Source organism: Artemia franciscana, chromosome 17 (genome assembly GCF_032884065.1).
Source record: "Artemia franciscana chromosome 17, ASM3288406v1, whole genome shotgun sequence".
In the NCBI taxonomy this organism is placed as follows: domain Eukaryota; kingdom Metazoa; phylum Arthropoda; class Branchiopoda; order Anostraca; family Artemiidae; genus Artemia; species Artemia franciscana.
The window spans coordinates 22,456,276-22,471,675 of NC_088879.1; the positions used below are offsets into that span (position 1 = coordinate 22,456,276).

The 15,400-nt window shown below is 30.9% G+C and overlaps 1 protein-coding gene across 2 annotated transcripts in view; it reads left to right on the forward strand.

The window, feature by feature from the left end:
* Window positions 1-15,400, forward strand: part of LOC136038010 (condensin-2 complex subunit G2-like) — a 126,784-nt gene that overhangs the window by 23,095 nt on the left and 88,289 nt on the right. For both annotated transcript variants that reach the window (XM_065720931.1, XM_065720932.1), the window contains exons 6-7: window positions 4,255-4,388; window positions 8,940-9,171. In XM_065720931.1, the coding sequence (XP_065577003.1) occupies window positions 4,255-4,388; window positions 8,940-9,171 (366 nt within the window). The remainder of the gene's footprint in view (window positions 1-4,254; window positions 4,389-8,939; window positions 9,172-15,400) is intronic.

The following is a 15,400-nucleotide window of genomic DNA, read 5'->3' on the forward strand; positions in this document are numbered from 1 at the left end:
TTAGTTTCAAGTTTTAATGTTAGTCCTTATTTTTCAGTTTAAAAAACTTCTTTTTATTTAATTTCTGATGTTTTTTTAATAATGACAGGAAATCCAACTCTCCCTCCATGAAAAATTCCCTTCCTCCATGGAAAGATCCTCCCACGTCCCCCCGCCAGAAAATTCCATCCTAAAGATATCTGTATTCTTCCTAATAAACAATGCTATATGCAAACAATGGATAAAGTTCATAACTTGCAGTCCTTCCCCTGGAGCTGTGGGGGAGGGTAAAGTCATCCTCAAAGACATAATTATTAGATCTTTGACTATGCTGAACAAAATTGCTATCTCAAAATTTTGGTCGGATGACTTCTGGAAAAAAGGGAATAGGAGGGGGGGGGGGCAAACTGTCCTCCATTATTTTTGGTCACTTGCAAAGGACACTAGAACTTCTGATTTTCAATCCAATGAGCCCTCTCCCGATCTTCTAGGATCACTGGTTTGATACGTTCAACGTGGAAAAAAAGTATTCGTGATCTTTCTTCTGGCGAACAATGCAAAATACCACATATTAGTGATGGTGGATTCAATATCAGGGCCTGGTTGTCACGGAGATGTTACGTTTGCAAAATTTTCGTTAGGTTTTTTAATAAAAAGTTAATTTTCACGCTATGGTCTTAAAGTGAATAGTGTATGGTCCTTTGAAAAACATTACGTCTTTGAAGAATCAATAGATTGTTCATTATCAGAGCAGTCTATATTTCTCCATGAAAAAAAATCAACTGTTTTGGGTTTAGTCACACTGTCGTGAGTATAGACATTCCTTTGCACTGCGATCGGGTAATAGTAATGTGCAATCACTAGGATTAGAAAATATATTATAATTATCAAATAAATAATAAATATGTATAATAAATAATAAATATACAAATATTTAATAAATATATAACATAAGGATTAGAAAATATAATAGTTATTAGGATTAGAAAATATACGTTCTGCTCACAAGCATCGTAAGAAAGGGTCGCATTCTCATTCGTGGATTATCATTTGCAATGCTGAGAAAGTCCTGAAGTGTCTGTTGTCTTTCCAAAGCTCAGCAGTTGTTAAGAGGCATTGTCATTCTATGCATTTATTAAGAACAAACATAAAAATAAACTTGATGTAGCTTCAGATTTAAGACTCTACCTTCATCACTTGGTCTGGATTTTAAAAAGCTCCGCTCGAATATGCAAGCTCAAGGACCTCTTTGAAAAGTAATAAGTGTCCTGTTTATAAATGTTCATGCTAATCTGATCCAAAATAAAAACGGTGCAAATTGTTCTGCTACATTCAAATCGTGTTATAAAATATATTCATGTATCCAGGCATAGTATTGTTTTCAATTTTCTTTAATTGTAATGGGTACAATATTTGAAAAATATTGGGAACCACTGGTATAGGCTGTATTTTCGTCTAGATGTGCCACTGCTAGAAGTGCCAAAACTCTCTCTCTCTCTACCTCTCTTTCATTCTCTCTCTCTCTCTCTCTCTATCTCTCTTTCATTTTTTTTCTCTCTCTCTCTCTCTCTCTCTCTTCTTTCTCTCTCAATGAGTGCTTAGAAAACTGATAGGCTTAAAAAAAAAAAAATGATAACCTTGAATTTGTACTTTCGAACATTCACTAGTCTTTAACGTAGATAAGGGCCGATGGCTTCTTGTGTGTGTTGATTTTGCTTAATCAATAAGCTGGAACTGATTAAAGTAATGTGCTGTCTTCAGACAAATAAGTCTGTTGTAAGCCTTTGAGTGTTTGCCATTTTACTTTCTACTATACTTTATAATTCTATTATTACTTTCTATTATGTGGGTTTCTTTTATAGAATCTTGATAGTTGTTTAGCGACAATTTGATTGCAATCACTCTTCTATAGTTATCCCATCAATCGCTTTTGACCTCTTGTATTAGAACACTACATAATAATATGTAATGAAATTATTTAAATGCTTTGAGTGTTACTACTGTAGCAGCACATCTCGTATATGACCGATATTTCACAATATTTTGTCTAAAACTAGTTAAAGCATCATCTTGATATTGTTAGTTTTCTCTCTTTCTCGTTGCTCTTTGCCTTTTTTTTTTCAATATATAACACAGCTACATATATTTATATGTACAGCTACATACAGCTACATTTATATGTAGCTACACAGCTACATATATTTGCAAAGAAATATGCGGCCAAGATGTTAACAGTATAAATAAATAAGATTTATTGTCGAAAAATGACTGTCACAGATCCAGATGGTCTGAACTCGCCATTCAGTCAACCAGTAAAAAAATATACACAGAAAGGTCAACATGTCAAAAGATTAAAAATCTTAAAAGGATAAAAACAAATAAAACTCGCAGAATTTATAACGAAATTGAACCAAACAAATACAGACAGATTTGTGGGTAAAAAATGAAGAAACAATGAAATAAGAAAAATAAAAGTAAAAAAAAAGCCCGGTGAAAATGATTGGTCTAAAAAAAAAACAAAAAAAACAAAAAAAACTGACTCAATGCAAGTGCGAAATGTGACTCAGATTCGGTTGATAATTTAGAAGTACATTATTTTTCCTGCGGTCAGCCTATAGAAAAATTCCTTCTGTAGTTTTTATTTGGAGTTTTGACAGACATGTAAAACCTTACGGTTAAACTGGAAAATGACTAATGGTATATCGGATATCTATAATGTAACTAGCCCCGAGAAACTGAAAAAAAAGAGATTTCTAGAATCCTAAATTATCTTTTGTTTTTGTTAACGTGCCTCCTATTTAGTGAAGTATCTTATTGTAATTACATATCTGAGATGATCAAGAGCCAAATTTACTAATGTCATTTAGTTATAGTTATTTTAGATTTGAATGACAAATTGTTTTGCCAGTTTTGACTCTTATGTGTTAATAGACTGCATTGAGGTTTACCACCCAAAAATGACAAAAAGAAGAATTGCTTTTAACCTCCATGCTTAAATGTTCTTAAATATTTTTTATGCTCACGCACAAAAATGCAAAATTCTTTTGGAATAAAGAAATCCCTTTGAAACAAGTACTGTTACACAAAATATGTTGGCTTATTTATAAACAAATTCCTGTAGTCTCACTTCGTAAATGTGCTCAAACACATTCTGTACTCACACGCAAAAATTCTAATTATGAAGTTGGCTATAAATCTATAAGTCCTTTTGGATCAAGGATTTTACTCTAAAATGACAAAAATTATTTAACTAATTGAACGCCAAAAAAATTGCTATATAACGTCCATACTGAAATTGTGATTATGTTCCTTTTCTTGCTGAAACACAAATTTTCTAATCTGGAAATTCCTTGGAATATAATTAATTCCTTATAAACGAGGAGTGTGTTACGAAAGTGTTGAGTGTCAAGTAAGTGGTACCAGTGTATATGATGTTGTAGTTGTGTTTTGTTTTTAAACACCTTCTGAGGTCAATGTTCAAGTATTATTTTTTGTGGAGCTGTTGGGTTATCCTCCTCCATATCATGCTGTGGTACTTGGAGGGGATGCGTTTATGTTAGTAGAAAATCTGAACTTTAGTTTCACGAGATGAGTTAATGATTACAAATTAATGATTAATGATTCAGAAAGCCCGAACGTTATTTTCACCAGATGAGTTTTACTTAATGATTAAAATCAGTTGTTTCGTCTTTTTTGTATTTTGGTGCAAGTAAGAAAGTACGATGAATTTCGATGTCACAGCTGTGTATTTGAAACTTTTGGCAAATCCAAAACAGTGACGCTATTAAGCTTTTAGGTAAATATTTTCCATCCGTGCATAGTACAGCTTTAAAAGGCACAGTATTCACCGGGCAATATTATTATCTCGAAACAGCTAAGTTTCACACGATTCCAAATTTTAAACATTTTCAAGTGATAAAATAGAATGTGAAATAATGAAACGTGAAACGTGAATTGTTATTCTAAGTCGTATTTTTTCTTTTCGCCCCAATATCACAATCAATCGATCCGAGTACCCACAATTACTTACAAATAAAATCTAATCAAAACACAGGGATGTTTTTATATGTGAGCAGAAAACATTAGTTTCACCAAATGAGTTAATGGTTAAAACCTAATGATTTATAAAATCAGTAGTTTATCTTTTTTGCATTTTTGGTAGTAAAAATAATAATAATTCATTTATGACCCGCTATAACCATTTCAGTAGTTTCTGCTTTGCATTTAACTGATTTGGTATTTGATGGGCTCATCTATTGTTTTGTTCAATTGCAGATTTTAGAGGAGAAATGTATTCAGTTTCTGATGGATCATGGTCTTGTTGCTTCTCGCTCAAAAATAGATGGCAGTCGAAGGTCCATGGCAGACATATGTTTTACTATTTTACATGCTATCCATGGAAATGCAAAGTATGTGTGTTAATGTTTTCTAGCCTTTTATAATGTTAAAGTAATTATTTTCAAATGGAATGCTTAGTTAAATTCGTATATTAACATGCTGTTTAGTTCCAAAAGAAAGTATGCATCTCACATCTTTTTTTTTTAAATAAGTAACTCTCTTGCGGGGACCGGCAACTTATGACCCATAGGTTAACAAGTGACCATTTATTTATTTAAGTTCCGATTCAGGCTTGTTGCAGTCCCGAAAAAAGTATAATATTAAACATAAATTATGGAACATACACATGAAACGAATTTTTTTAGATAACCAAAATATTAATTAAGTTGTATATTAAATAACGACATAATAGTTCGATGGCAGACTTGCTGTAACAATAACATGATTGTTTTTTTTTTCAATTTTTTACTCAAAAGCACAAGAAAACATTTTGAAAACGTTAAACGGGGGGAGGGGCTCCAAATTTTTTCAATGGAAACGCCAAAAACAGGTGGGGCCAATTCCCCCTAATTGGTGCCTATGAACCAACTAATTCAGATTAAGTGGTTCTTCGTAGGTATTTTTGAAGACCATTGCCTTTCCATGACTTACAAATAACAGTTCAAGTAGGAATAAATCCTTTTATTAGACAGTAAAAAACAATCTGGATATTTCTGCACCTTCATAACTGCACCATTATTCCTAACCGTTTTTTCATATGCCCTACTACGCTGGTCCTATCGACGTGCTTTTGAATTTCTATCGACATACGTTTCATCAGTTTTTATGGACACCTGCCCCCCCCCCTACGTAGAATAATCACTTCGTAAAAATAACAGTTCAAATAGGGATAAATCGTTTTATTAAACAGTAAAAAACAATGATAAAAATTCTGGGTATTTCGATCATATACACAGCGACTGTCATCAGCAAGAAAACGTAATCTGCTGATAACGGTCTCTGTGTATGTGATATTCAGAATGTTAATATTCAGAATTTGTATCATTGTTTTTTACTGTCTAATAAAACGCATTTATCCCTATTTGAACTGTTATTTGTACGAAGTGATTATTCTACGTGGGGGAGGGGGGTAGATGGCCATAAAGAACTGATGAAACATGTGTCAATAGAAATTCAAAAACACATCGATAGGACCAGCATAGTGGACATATGTAAAAACGGTTAGGAATCATGATGCAGTTATCAAGATAAAGTGGAATGTGAAGCGGATGATTGCGAACAAGAGACAATGAATAAATTTTTATACAATGAGGATAAATAAAGCTATTGTCCTCCTGTGGCTTTTATAAAACGTATTGTTTATAGGCAAAATGTCTGAAGGTTTGACAAAACCTCTTATTTAGATAAAAGTGTGATCCTTTTATTTGTTAATTTATTTCAAAATTTACCAAAAATATAAAAACTTGGAACCGAATTGAAGTATGTTTAAAACAGTTTTTTTTTCTTTTCTTTTTTCTTTTTTTTTCCTCTTTTTTTTTCTTTGTATTTAACTATTGAATGTAATCTTAATAAAATAAAAAAAATGTAGTTACCAATACATTGGCATCCTCTGAACAAATTTCCCCATTATTAGGTGTCACTTTCTCAGCTGTATATCATGTTCAGGAGCATGACGATAGTGGTGCTGCCAAATAAACTTTACGCTGCTACTTATGTGAATTGGTCATCATTATTGAAAAAAATTGCTGCCATAAACATAACAAAAATGAAAACGAGTTGATTTCAAGATGCCCCTCTCATCTCAAATCTCAAATATTTTTTACGGTGTTGCCACAATTTATTATAAACGTCACCTTTTTGCATGTTTGTTCTTAATTTCCTCTCTTTTTTTTCTAGCCTACATGTTCCTCTTCATAGCCTACATGTAAAAAAAAATAATTGTCAAACAGAAGGTCTCACCGTCCTTGTTCTAATATCCAACTCAAATATTAAGACACCTAATAATGAAATCTAAGTCACACGGTATTATTTGCTTTGATAAAGAACAAGATTTATTTTGTGAAACTTCAGGTCTCAACCTTCAAACGGTAAGATTTATCTGAATTTTTGGACATGGGTTAGTTTTTAAAGAAATAGATTAAAGACGCGTCCAAATTATACAAATATTTAATTTTGAGAATTTTTTATGTAATATATCCTGTATTAGTCAGTAGGATTTATGGGAAATAATCCTGACTATTTCATTTGGGGTAAATGCGCTTCTAACTGCGATCTTTGTTGCTTTCATGAATGAAATTTTGATTTTAATCATTCAAGTTTTATTGGCAGGTCATGAAAGGTAAAAAAAATCATAAGAAATCTGAAAAAAACTAGCCTCAAAATATGAATCGAAGCTTGCTGATATAGGGATGGCATTATCTTGCGTAGTTTTTGAAGATATTGCTGAAAAAATTTATAATCACTTTCTTTGTTATAACAAATTGTTCCCCGAAAAAAAATGTTTAGTTTGTATTTTTCTATAGTATTTTTTCATTTTTTTTTTATCTTGTTATAGGTGATTAAAATCTATTGTATTATTTTCTTGGTTGTATTCAGCTGCCTTCGATCATTCTATTTGTTATAATGTTTTCAAGGAAAAAACAGATGAAACTTCTTCGTATTATTATAAATATTAAAGCTACTTCCTTGGTGTGTATAAGGTTTAAACTGAGTGAAAAGTTAGTGACAGCTTTTGATTCGCAAAACTATGGAATCTTATTTATATAATAACATTAAATGTAGAGTAAACAGTAATTAGATCACGAAAAGACAAGTATTTAAATTTCAATCATAGTTACGATTTAATGATTCATTTATGGAAGCTATCAACGAAGGAACCTTCGAAATCTCCTTTATTTTAACATAAACCAAGTTAAAAAAAAAAAAAAAAAAAAAAAAAAAAAAAAAAAAAAAAAAAAAAAAAAAGCCTCTGATAATTCAAGAAATTACAAGACCCCCAAAAAATAAACTAACGAATAAAGGGTCCTGTTTAATATTCATAAAACGTAAAGAGAGGGAACAGAAACTTAAATTATGTTATTATGAAACCCCTCATCATTTAGTTTTCACCACTGTCTTTGTTCAGAGTTTGGTTCTTTAGTTTGGCCCTAAATTATGAAAAAAAATTCTTGCAATTTCCCTTGAATTACTTGTTTTGTGTATCCTTTGACAATATTTGACGTAATTTGGTTGCTGGAAAAAAAATCCCAGTACCATAAACAAATATTGTAAACAGAGTTTTCCCATCATATCCTCCTTCTTTTGATACCATCAACTCGACAATAGCGTAGAATCAAGAAAATAGTGAAATAAGTTAGCAACCTTTTATAGATTTTTGGAGGGAGGGGTTAAAGCACATCAGAAACTCAATTGCAAGTAGCTAATTTTCAATTTTTTTCGATGAAGGGAATTCAAATCTTTCTCTTGCACCTATATCCAGCTTTCGGAAAGCTTTACTGTTTGAGTTAATAAATTGCGTAAATACTAGTTTTATTGAAGGAGTCAAAATTTATTTTTTAATTAGTTTTTAGTTTTAATTAGTTTAAGTCAAAATTATTCGACAAGCGAAGTTGGGTCTCAAAACTTGGTAATGAAAAACAAAATAAATATAAATCTTCTCACAAGTTCTTATTTGTATTTAATATTGACGGTGACTGTCAACAAGAAGCAAGAAATGATGTGGTTCCTCAAAAATTAGTTTTAAAAAACGAAAACCTAGAAAAGCAAAGAGAGTGATAAAAAAAAAAAAAACTTCTGCCCGGAGAGTAATTTTACAAGCGAGAAATTATTGTCTAAGCTTTTGAGTTTTGTTGAAATATTTGATAATCTACTCTAACTTTTATGTATTCTTAAAACTGCTGCCTCGAATCCGAATGTTAGTGACAGCTTAATAATTTCTGCACAAATGATAGTCCATGTTGTAAAGGCAGTTGGTAACTAAGCAATTATACAATCTATCTTAATTTATTTTTTTTTGTCTGTAGGGATTCTCTGTGAAGCCACATGTTCTTTGGTGTTTACAATATTTTATAAGAACTTGTTTTTTAAATATCTATCTATTGAGATTGGTTTGTAAGTACATATAGCACTTCTATATGCGGATTCATTTCTTTGCTTGCTTTTATGAGAATTCATTAGCCAAAGAAAGTGTTTTCATCTTTTAGCAGAATTTTTGAAAATAGAATTAGAAAATTATTCAAAATTGAACAAAACTTACATTCGTGTTTTTCAATCTACTTTCTTTTATAGCTCTTTCTTTATTATATTCAAGTGTGATGATTAGTGTTTGTTAGTCCTGAAAATATATTTACATAAGAAATTATACCGTGGCTCTCTGTTTTTTTTCTTTTGTTTGTCGAGTTATGTTGACATGGTTTTACCTTAGTTTGGAGTCTTGTTGAACTTCTTGGACCTCTTACAAAACCTCCAAAATCTGTTTGCCGTGAATTGAGGTCCAATGAACACACTGAAAGAAGCTTTCTGCTGGATAAATTAATTATATGTAAGTCAATCAGGGTATAAAAATCATTGCGAAAACGTGCCTTTATGCTCAACCTGTTCTAAGGAATTATGTCTTTTTTTAGATCTAAAAATGAGTTAAGCATGATTCGTCGATTGTATGCTCCAATTTTATGGAGAACCTTGCAAGCTCCGAACCACATTGCGCGAATGAACGCCACCAGAATATTTTGCGACATATTCCCGGTTAGAGGAGATAATGACAGGGAGACAGAAGAGTTTATCAAAAAACAGTACAGTATTCTTCTTGGGCTCCTTAAAGATGGAATACCTGCAGTTCGTAAGGAGGCCATCAAAGTGAGTATTGGGTACTCTGCTTGTGATTGGCTGCTTATGGTACCTCTTTAATCAACTTTTTAGGCATTTGCATTTGATACATAATAAGACGATATCCCGCGGGAATCGATCTTGATTTTGGTTTTCTTGTGATCTTCTGGTATTTTTAATTGATAAGTGTAAATTTAGTTAAGATTCGCTTCTTTTTTTTGTATGTTTTGTTTGCTTGTTTATTTAACATCTTGTGTAAATGGCGATACATACTAACCCATAATGGTAATTTTAGAGACGCTGTTAAAATGGTTTCACGTTCTGTGAAAATGGTCACGGAAAGAACGGTCTATTGTTCAAACAGAAATAATAAGATAGGGTTGTGACCGTGCCTTATGTTTGTAAAAAAAAAAAAAAAAAAAAAAAAAAAAAAAAAAAAAAATGCAATTCCTAATTGAAAAACATCATTCACGTAACTTGAGCAATGAACTTGAATAAAGATTGCATCGAAAATGTTTGATCAGTATGTCTAAATTGAACTCATATTAAACACTTTGTGGTAGCGTGCTGTAAGTAAGGAGTGACTCGGGCCAATAGTAATCGAAACTTTAAAAAAGGAATTTCAATAACAATTAATATGTCAAGCAGCGTGGCCCTTTTGTGATAATTCTAAATATATAAAACTCAATAATTTAATGTTATCTATCATAAGCTATGAGCCTGAGAAAATTTGTTTAATTTTGTAAAAGGGGGAAACGCTCCCAAAAATGCAAGTGATCTTAGTGAAAATCACACTATCAGATTCAGCATATCAAAAATACTGTAGATGTTTCAAGCTCCAATCTACGAAAATGTAGAATTTTATATTTTTCGACTGATATTCCTAGAAGATTGGGAGAGAAATCGAAAGCTTTAGTGCCCATTTTAACTAATGAAAAAGATTGTGCCACAAGATAGTGGTGTTTTCTGCCATTTTCTGGCATCAAATTATGATTTTGCCCGAGAGAAGATCAAGCTGCTATTGATTGAAAATTCTGAGATAGCTAATCAATTTAAAAGAATCAAAAGACAATAAATCCATCTTCAAAGTGGCAGAGAAGCTATGATGCACGGTGGTGTATTTGTTGCTGAAGATAAATGCTTAATATGGGCGTTTATCTTAATGCTTGATTTAACTAAGTTGATTCACTTTATTTTTCATGAAAGTGTAGATAGTGATGTATAATTGCGCATCATCTATTAGGAAGTAGGAATGGTGGGTCATGGCCTTGGAAGGGGTGGGGGGACATATGCCTAAAAGAGCGTGTTTCAATGCCCAGATTGTCTGACTCTTCATGAGCCTTCTAATAAATATAGAACGTGGTAGAAAAGTAGAGGTACAAATTGATCTCCAATCCTTTTTGATTCATGAGGCTATTTTTAGTTTACACCTTTATTGTTGGAGCTGGGGGGATATAGCACCCTCCCCCTGCTACGATCTTTTTCTATGTGGCGTTCACATGTCAACTGGAACCGGGATGGAAAAGGTAAGACGGGGCGTCATAAGTCTCCCCAGAAAAGTCCTAGAGGAGGGGGGAGGGCAATTGCTACCAGGAGCTTTGTTTTCAGGTATTTTAAACGGTAATGTTTTTCCCCTATTTATATACAATGTTTCAATGTATTTAAATTTATGTGTACAAGGTATTGAAACATTAGAAACCCCAATTTTGGAGGTCATGACGGCTTCAGTCATATACAAGATCAAGTATGACGCAGAGTTTTTATTCGTACGAACAATAATACCCATTTCTGTCAACCCGAAATTCAGTAGCAAAAATATTATTTAGAACTATTCAATCTAACTGTTGTCGATCGACTAAATACCAAAATTTTTTCCAAGATTTTAATTTCAATCCAAAATTTTGATTCTTAAGCAGAAAATTAATTTCTAATTATTGATATGTTTAGTTTAACAGTGAGAAATTTGGGTATATGGCAGCCAGTGTCATATCCTGGATAGACCTTGGCATGGTATGAAAAATGATCATAAACTAAATGAAAGAAAATAATTTTTTTTGCAACTGAAAGTAATGAGCAACATTGAAGCTTAAAAAGAAAAGAACTATTTCGTACACGAGGATGTACTCATGTACGTGTTTGACTTTTGTTACAGTTTTGTGTAAGAACGACTGCTCCATTACAAAAGCTGTTGAATTAGAATAAGAAGTATTTTTCAAGCACTATGAAACTTTAGCATAAAGAGCAGGGAGGTTGAGGAGGGGAAAGCCACCCTGATAATACAGAATAATTTCTGTTCGTTTTTATGTTTGAATGCTACTTCTTGCTGTCAGAAAAAAAGCTGTTTTTTTATTTATGAAATAGCTAACATCCTCGACTTCTGGATCTGAAAGAAGTAGCTTAAAGTGAATATTTTTAACGTAACGTAAAGAGTAACGATTGTGTAATTGGTCAAGAACAATTTTCGACTAAGGACAACCTAAATTTTTAATAAGCTTGATGTTGGAAATTTTGTAAGGTAAAGGGAATGTAAGTGTTGTTAAACTTCAATAAAATTCAATTCAGTAACAATAAAAACTAGTGTGTATTCTTTTTTATGTAAAAGTCGGTCAAGTCTGCTTTGTCGGTTGACTAAGCAAAATCCACTGTCTCAAAAAGAATAGCGCATATGAAACCAGTCGATATATATATATATATATATATATATATATATATATATATATATATATATATATATATATATATATATATATATATATATATATATTATGTATATATATATATATATATATATATATATATATATATATATATATTATATATATATATATTATGTATATATAATGCGAAGATTAAACAAGCAATTGCTAATCTAAAGAATGAATTTGTAATTGTGCCAGTGGATAAAGCTAATAATAATTTTGCCATAATTTGTCAGAAGCTGTATTGTGATATCTTAAAAAGGGAGTTATGCACAACTAATGTTTATGAAAAGGTAAATATAGAGGATGAGAATTTAATTGAAAAGACTGAAGAAATACTTTTTAAAAATTTTAATATTAAAATAAATGACAATGATAAAAAGTTCCCTTTCCTATATTGGACTGTAAAATTTCATAAGAATCCCCCTAAACCACGGTTTATTGCTGGAGCAGCTAAATGTCCAATCCGCATTGCTGCTACTGACCTCTCTTTAATTTTAAAGGAAATTGTAAATAAACTTAAAACCTATTGTTCTGGTATTAAAAAATTTTCTAATTTTAATCCATATTGGAGTGTTAATAATTCACTGCAGGTGATAGATTCTTTAACAATGGTTTCAGCTGAAAGAATTGAGTCTTTCGATTTTGCGACAATGTATACTAATTTATCACTTAATTTAGTGTTTGATAATTTAAAAACTGTTATAAAGAAATCTTTCCTCTTATCTAGTAAAAGGTTCTTAAAAATTGACAGTTATAATAAAAAAGCCATATGGACAAACTGCTTTAATACTACAGTTAACTTGAGATGTTACAGCTTGGATATGATTTTTGAGTTATTGGAATTTGTTTTATACAATACTTATATAAGATTTGGGGGTGATTTGTACAAGCAAATTATGGGAATTCCCATGGGGGGGAATGCCAGCCCATTTATAGCTGACTTGTTTTTAAGTCAACTAGAATATAAATATATGATGGATAAGAATAATCCAATTAATTTAAAACATGCTTTGTCAAATAATAAAAGATATTTAGATGATATTTTGGTCTTAAATTGTAAGGATTTCATTGATATTTCTAAAAATATATATCCATCAGAGCTTATTCTTGAGCCTAGTCATGGCGCTGGTCATGAAGATCATTTCTTAGATTTAAATATTAATATTTGTGATAATAATAAATTAAGTTTTAAAATGTATAATAAAACGGATGATTTTGATTTTGAAGTGATTAGTTTCCCATTCCCTGAAAGTAATATACACTCAAATATCACATATTCAGCGTTTTTCTCACAGTTACTTCGTTATGCAAGGATTTGTAGTAATTATATTGATTTTAAAAATAGATGTAAAATCTTAAGCCAAAAATTGATATCAAGAGGTTTTTCTGCAAATAAATTAACTTGGCAATTTAAAAAATTTAGTTTTCATTATAACGAACTTTTAAATAAATATCAAAAGAATTATCTAAAAATACTTAAAGAAATTTTTAACTAATTTCGGAGGTTCGAGAAATGTTGTCACAGCGCCATTTATTTTGAATTGTGTTTCTAATTGAGCAGATTCTTTTAAAAAATTAGCCACATGGTAAAGATGAATTCTATAATTGTTTAGTTCATTCAGGTTTTTTGCAATGTGTTAATATTTGTGATTTGGTAAAATTTATAATATTTAGTTTACCTATTGTTGCTAAAGGGAGGGATATATTAACAAGATAAGCTTGTTTTGGTTTTACTTGGTTGTTTTACATTTGCTGGTTGTTTTTTTTTTTTTTTCATAGGCATGTATTTTGGGGGTGATACCTGACGCGGGGATGCCATGGATATTCTGTGGTAGCCACAACACTGTGCTGGGTAGAGAATTTAGAGTGGCGAAACCCTATATAGGCCAGTGTATTCTCCTGATGAGCCCTTATGTTTGGTGTTGCCTCTGAATTATTTGTCTATATTATTATTTTTTCTATTGTTCGGTAAATGACGACTTATACTTATTGACGACATGACTGCCTGTCCATGGATTATTCTTTATGGTTGATTGTGTGTGGCTATACTGTTTGACCTATGCGATTGTATGGATGAGTAGGGTTAAGGCCTCATTCAAGTACTGGTCTATATTAATCACTAATTTAGGAAAACAGTCTTCCTTTTCTCCTTCTGTCTCTTTTTTTTTTTTTTTTTTTTTTTTTTTGTGCTGTAGCATTGTTGATTTCTCTTTTCATGATATATTATATATACATAAATATATATCTATATCAATATGTATATATTTCAATAAAAACTAGTGCGTATTCTTTTTTATATAAAAATCGGTCAAGTCTGTTTTACCGGTTGTCTAAGCAAAATCCACTGTCTCAAAAGGAATAGTGCATATGAAACTAGTTCTTGCTATGGTCTATGCTCTCTTCGTAAGTTTAATTGACAGGAGAATATATATATATATATATATATATATATTTAAGTTGGAGTAATTTCTGAGAAAGAAAAAATTGAAAAAAAACAACAACATAAAACAAAAAAGGCAAATTGTATAAATTTTGAAGGATATGGAAAAAATTGCGAAAAACAGGATTCCACGGGTAAAAGATATCTTATGATCCTGCTCCCCTTCGTGCATATGTGCAAACAACTATAACAGTCCAGTTTGCTCAGATGGATTTCCCTAAGTGATATTTCTCTCAGGGTAATGTTTACCTTCCCTTCAGTGACAATATATATTGGTAGTTATTCAGCTTTTCCTCTTGCATATTTTTTTTTTTTTTTTTTTTTTTTTTTTTTTTTTTTTTTTTTTTTTACTGGAATCTTATGTCTTGAAATAAATCCTGAATACAGATCAAAATTGAAAAAGAACCGCAATAATTCCATAATTATTTCAAACTGTATAGTAGGGATTTAAATTATAATGGTACTTTTCAGTGATTTAAAGTAAAATTTATTAAAGTGGTGACAAGCATATATATATATATATATATATATATATATATATATATGCTTGTCACCACTTTAATAAATTTTACTTTAAATCACTGAAAAGTACCATTATAATTTAAATCCCTACTATACAGTTTGAAATAATTATGGAATTATTGTGGTTCTTTTTCAATTTTGATCTGTATTCAGGATTTATTTCAAGGCATAAGATTCCAGTAAAAAAAAAAAAAAAAAAAAAAAAAAAAAAAAAAAAAAAAAAAAAAAAAAAAAAAAAAAAAAAAAAAAAATGCAAGAGGAAAAGCTGAATAACTACCAATATATATTGTCACTGAAGGGAAGGTAAACATTACCCTGAGAGAAATATCACTTAGGGAAATCCATCTGAGCAAACTGGACTGTTATAGTTGTTTGCACATATGCACGAAGGGGAGCAGGATCATAAGATATCTTTTACCCGTGGAATCCTGTTTTTCGCAATTTTTTCCATATCCTTCAAAATTTATACAATTTGTCTTTTTTGTTTTATGTTGTTGTTTTTTTTTCAATTTTTTCTTTCTCAGAAATTACTCCAACTTAAATTCGTTTATGCTGCTTGGATAGGTGAAAAACTGTTCGTAGACCAATTTTTACT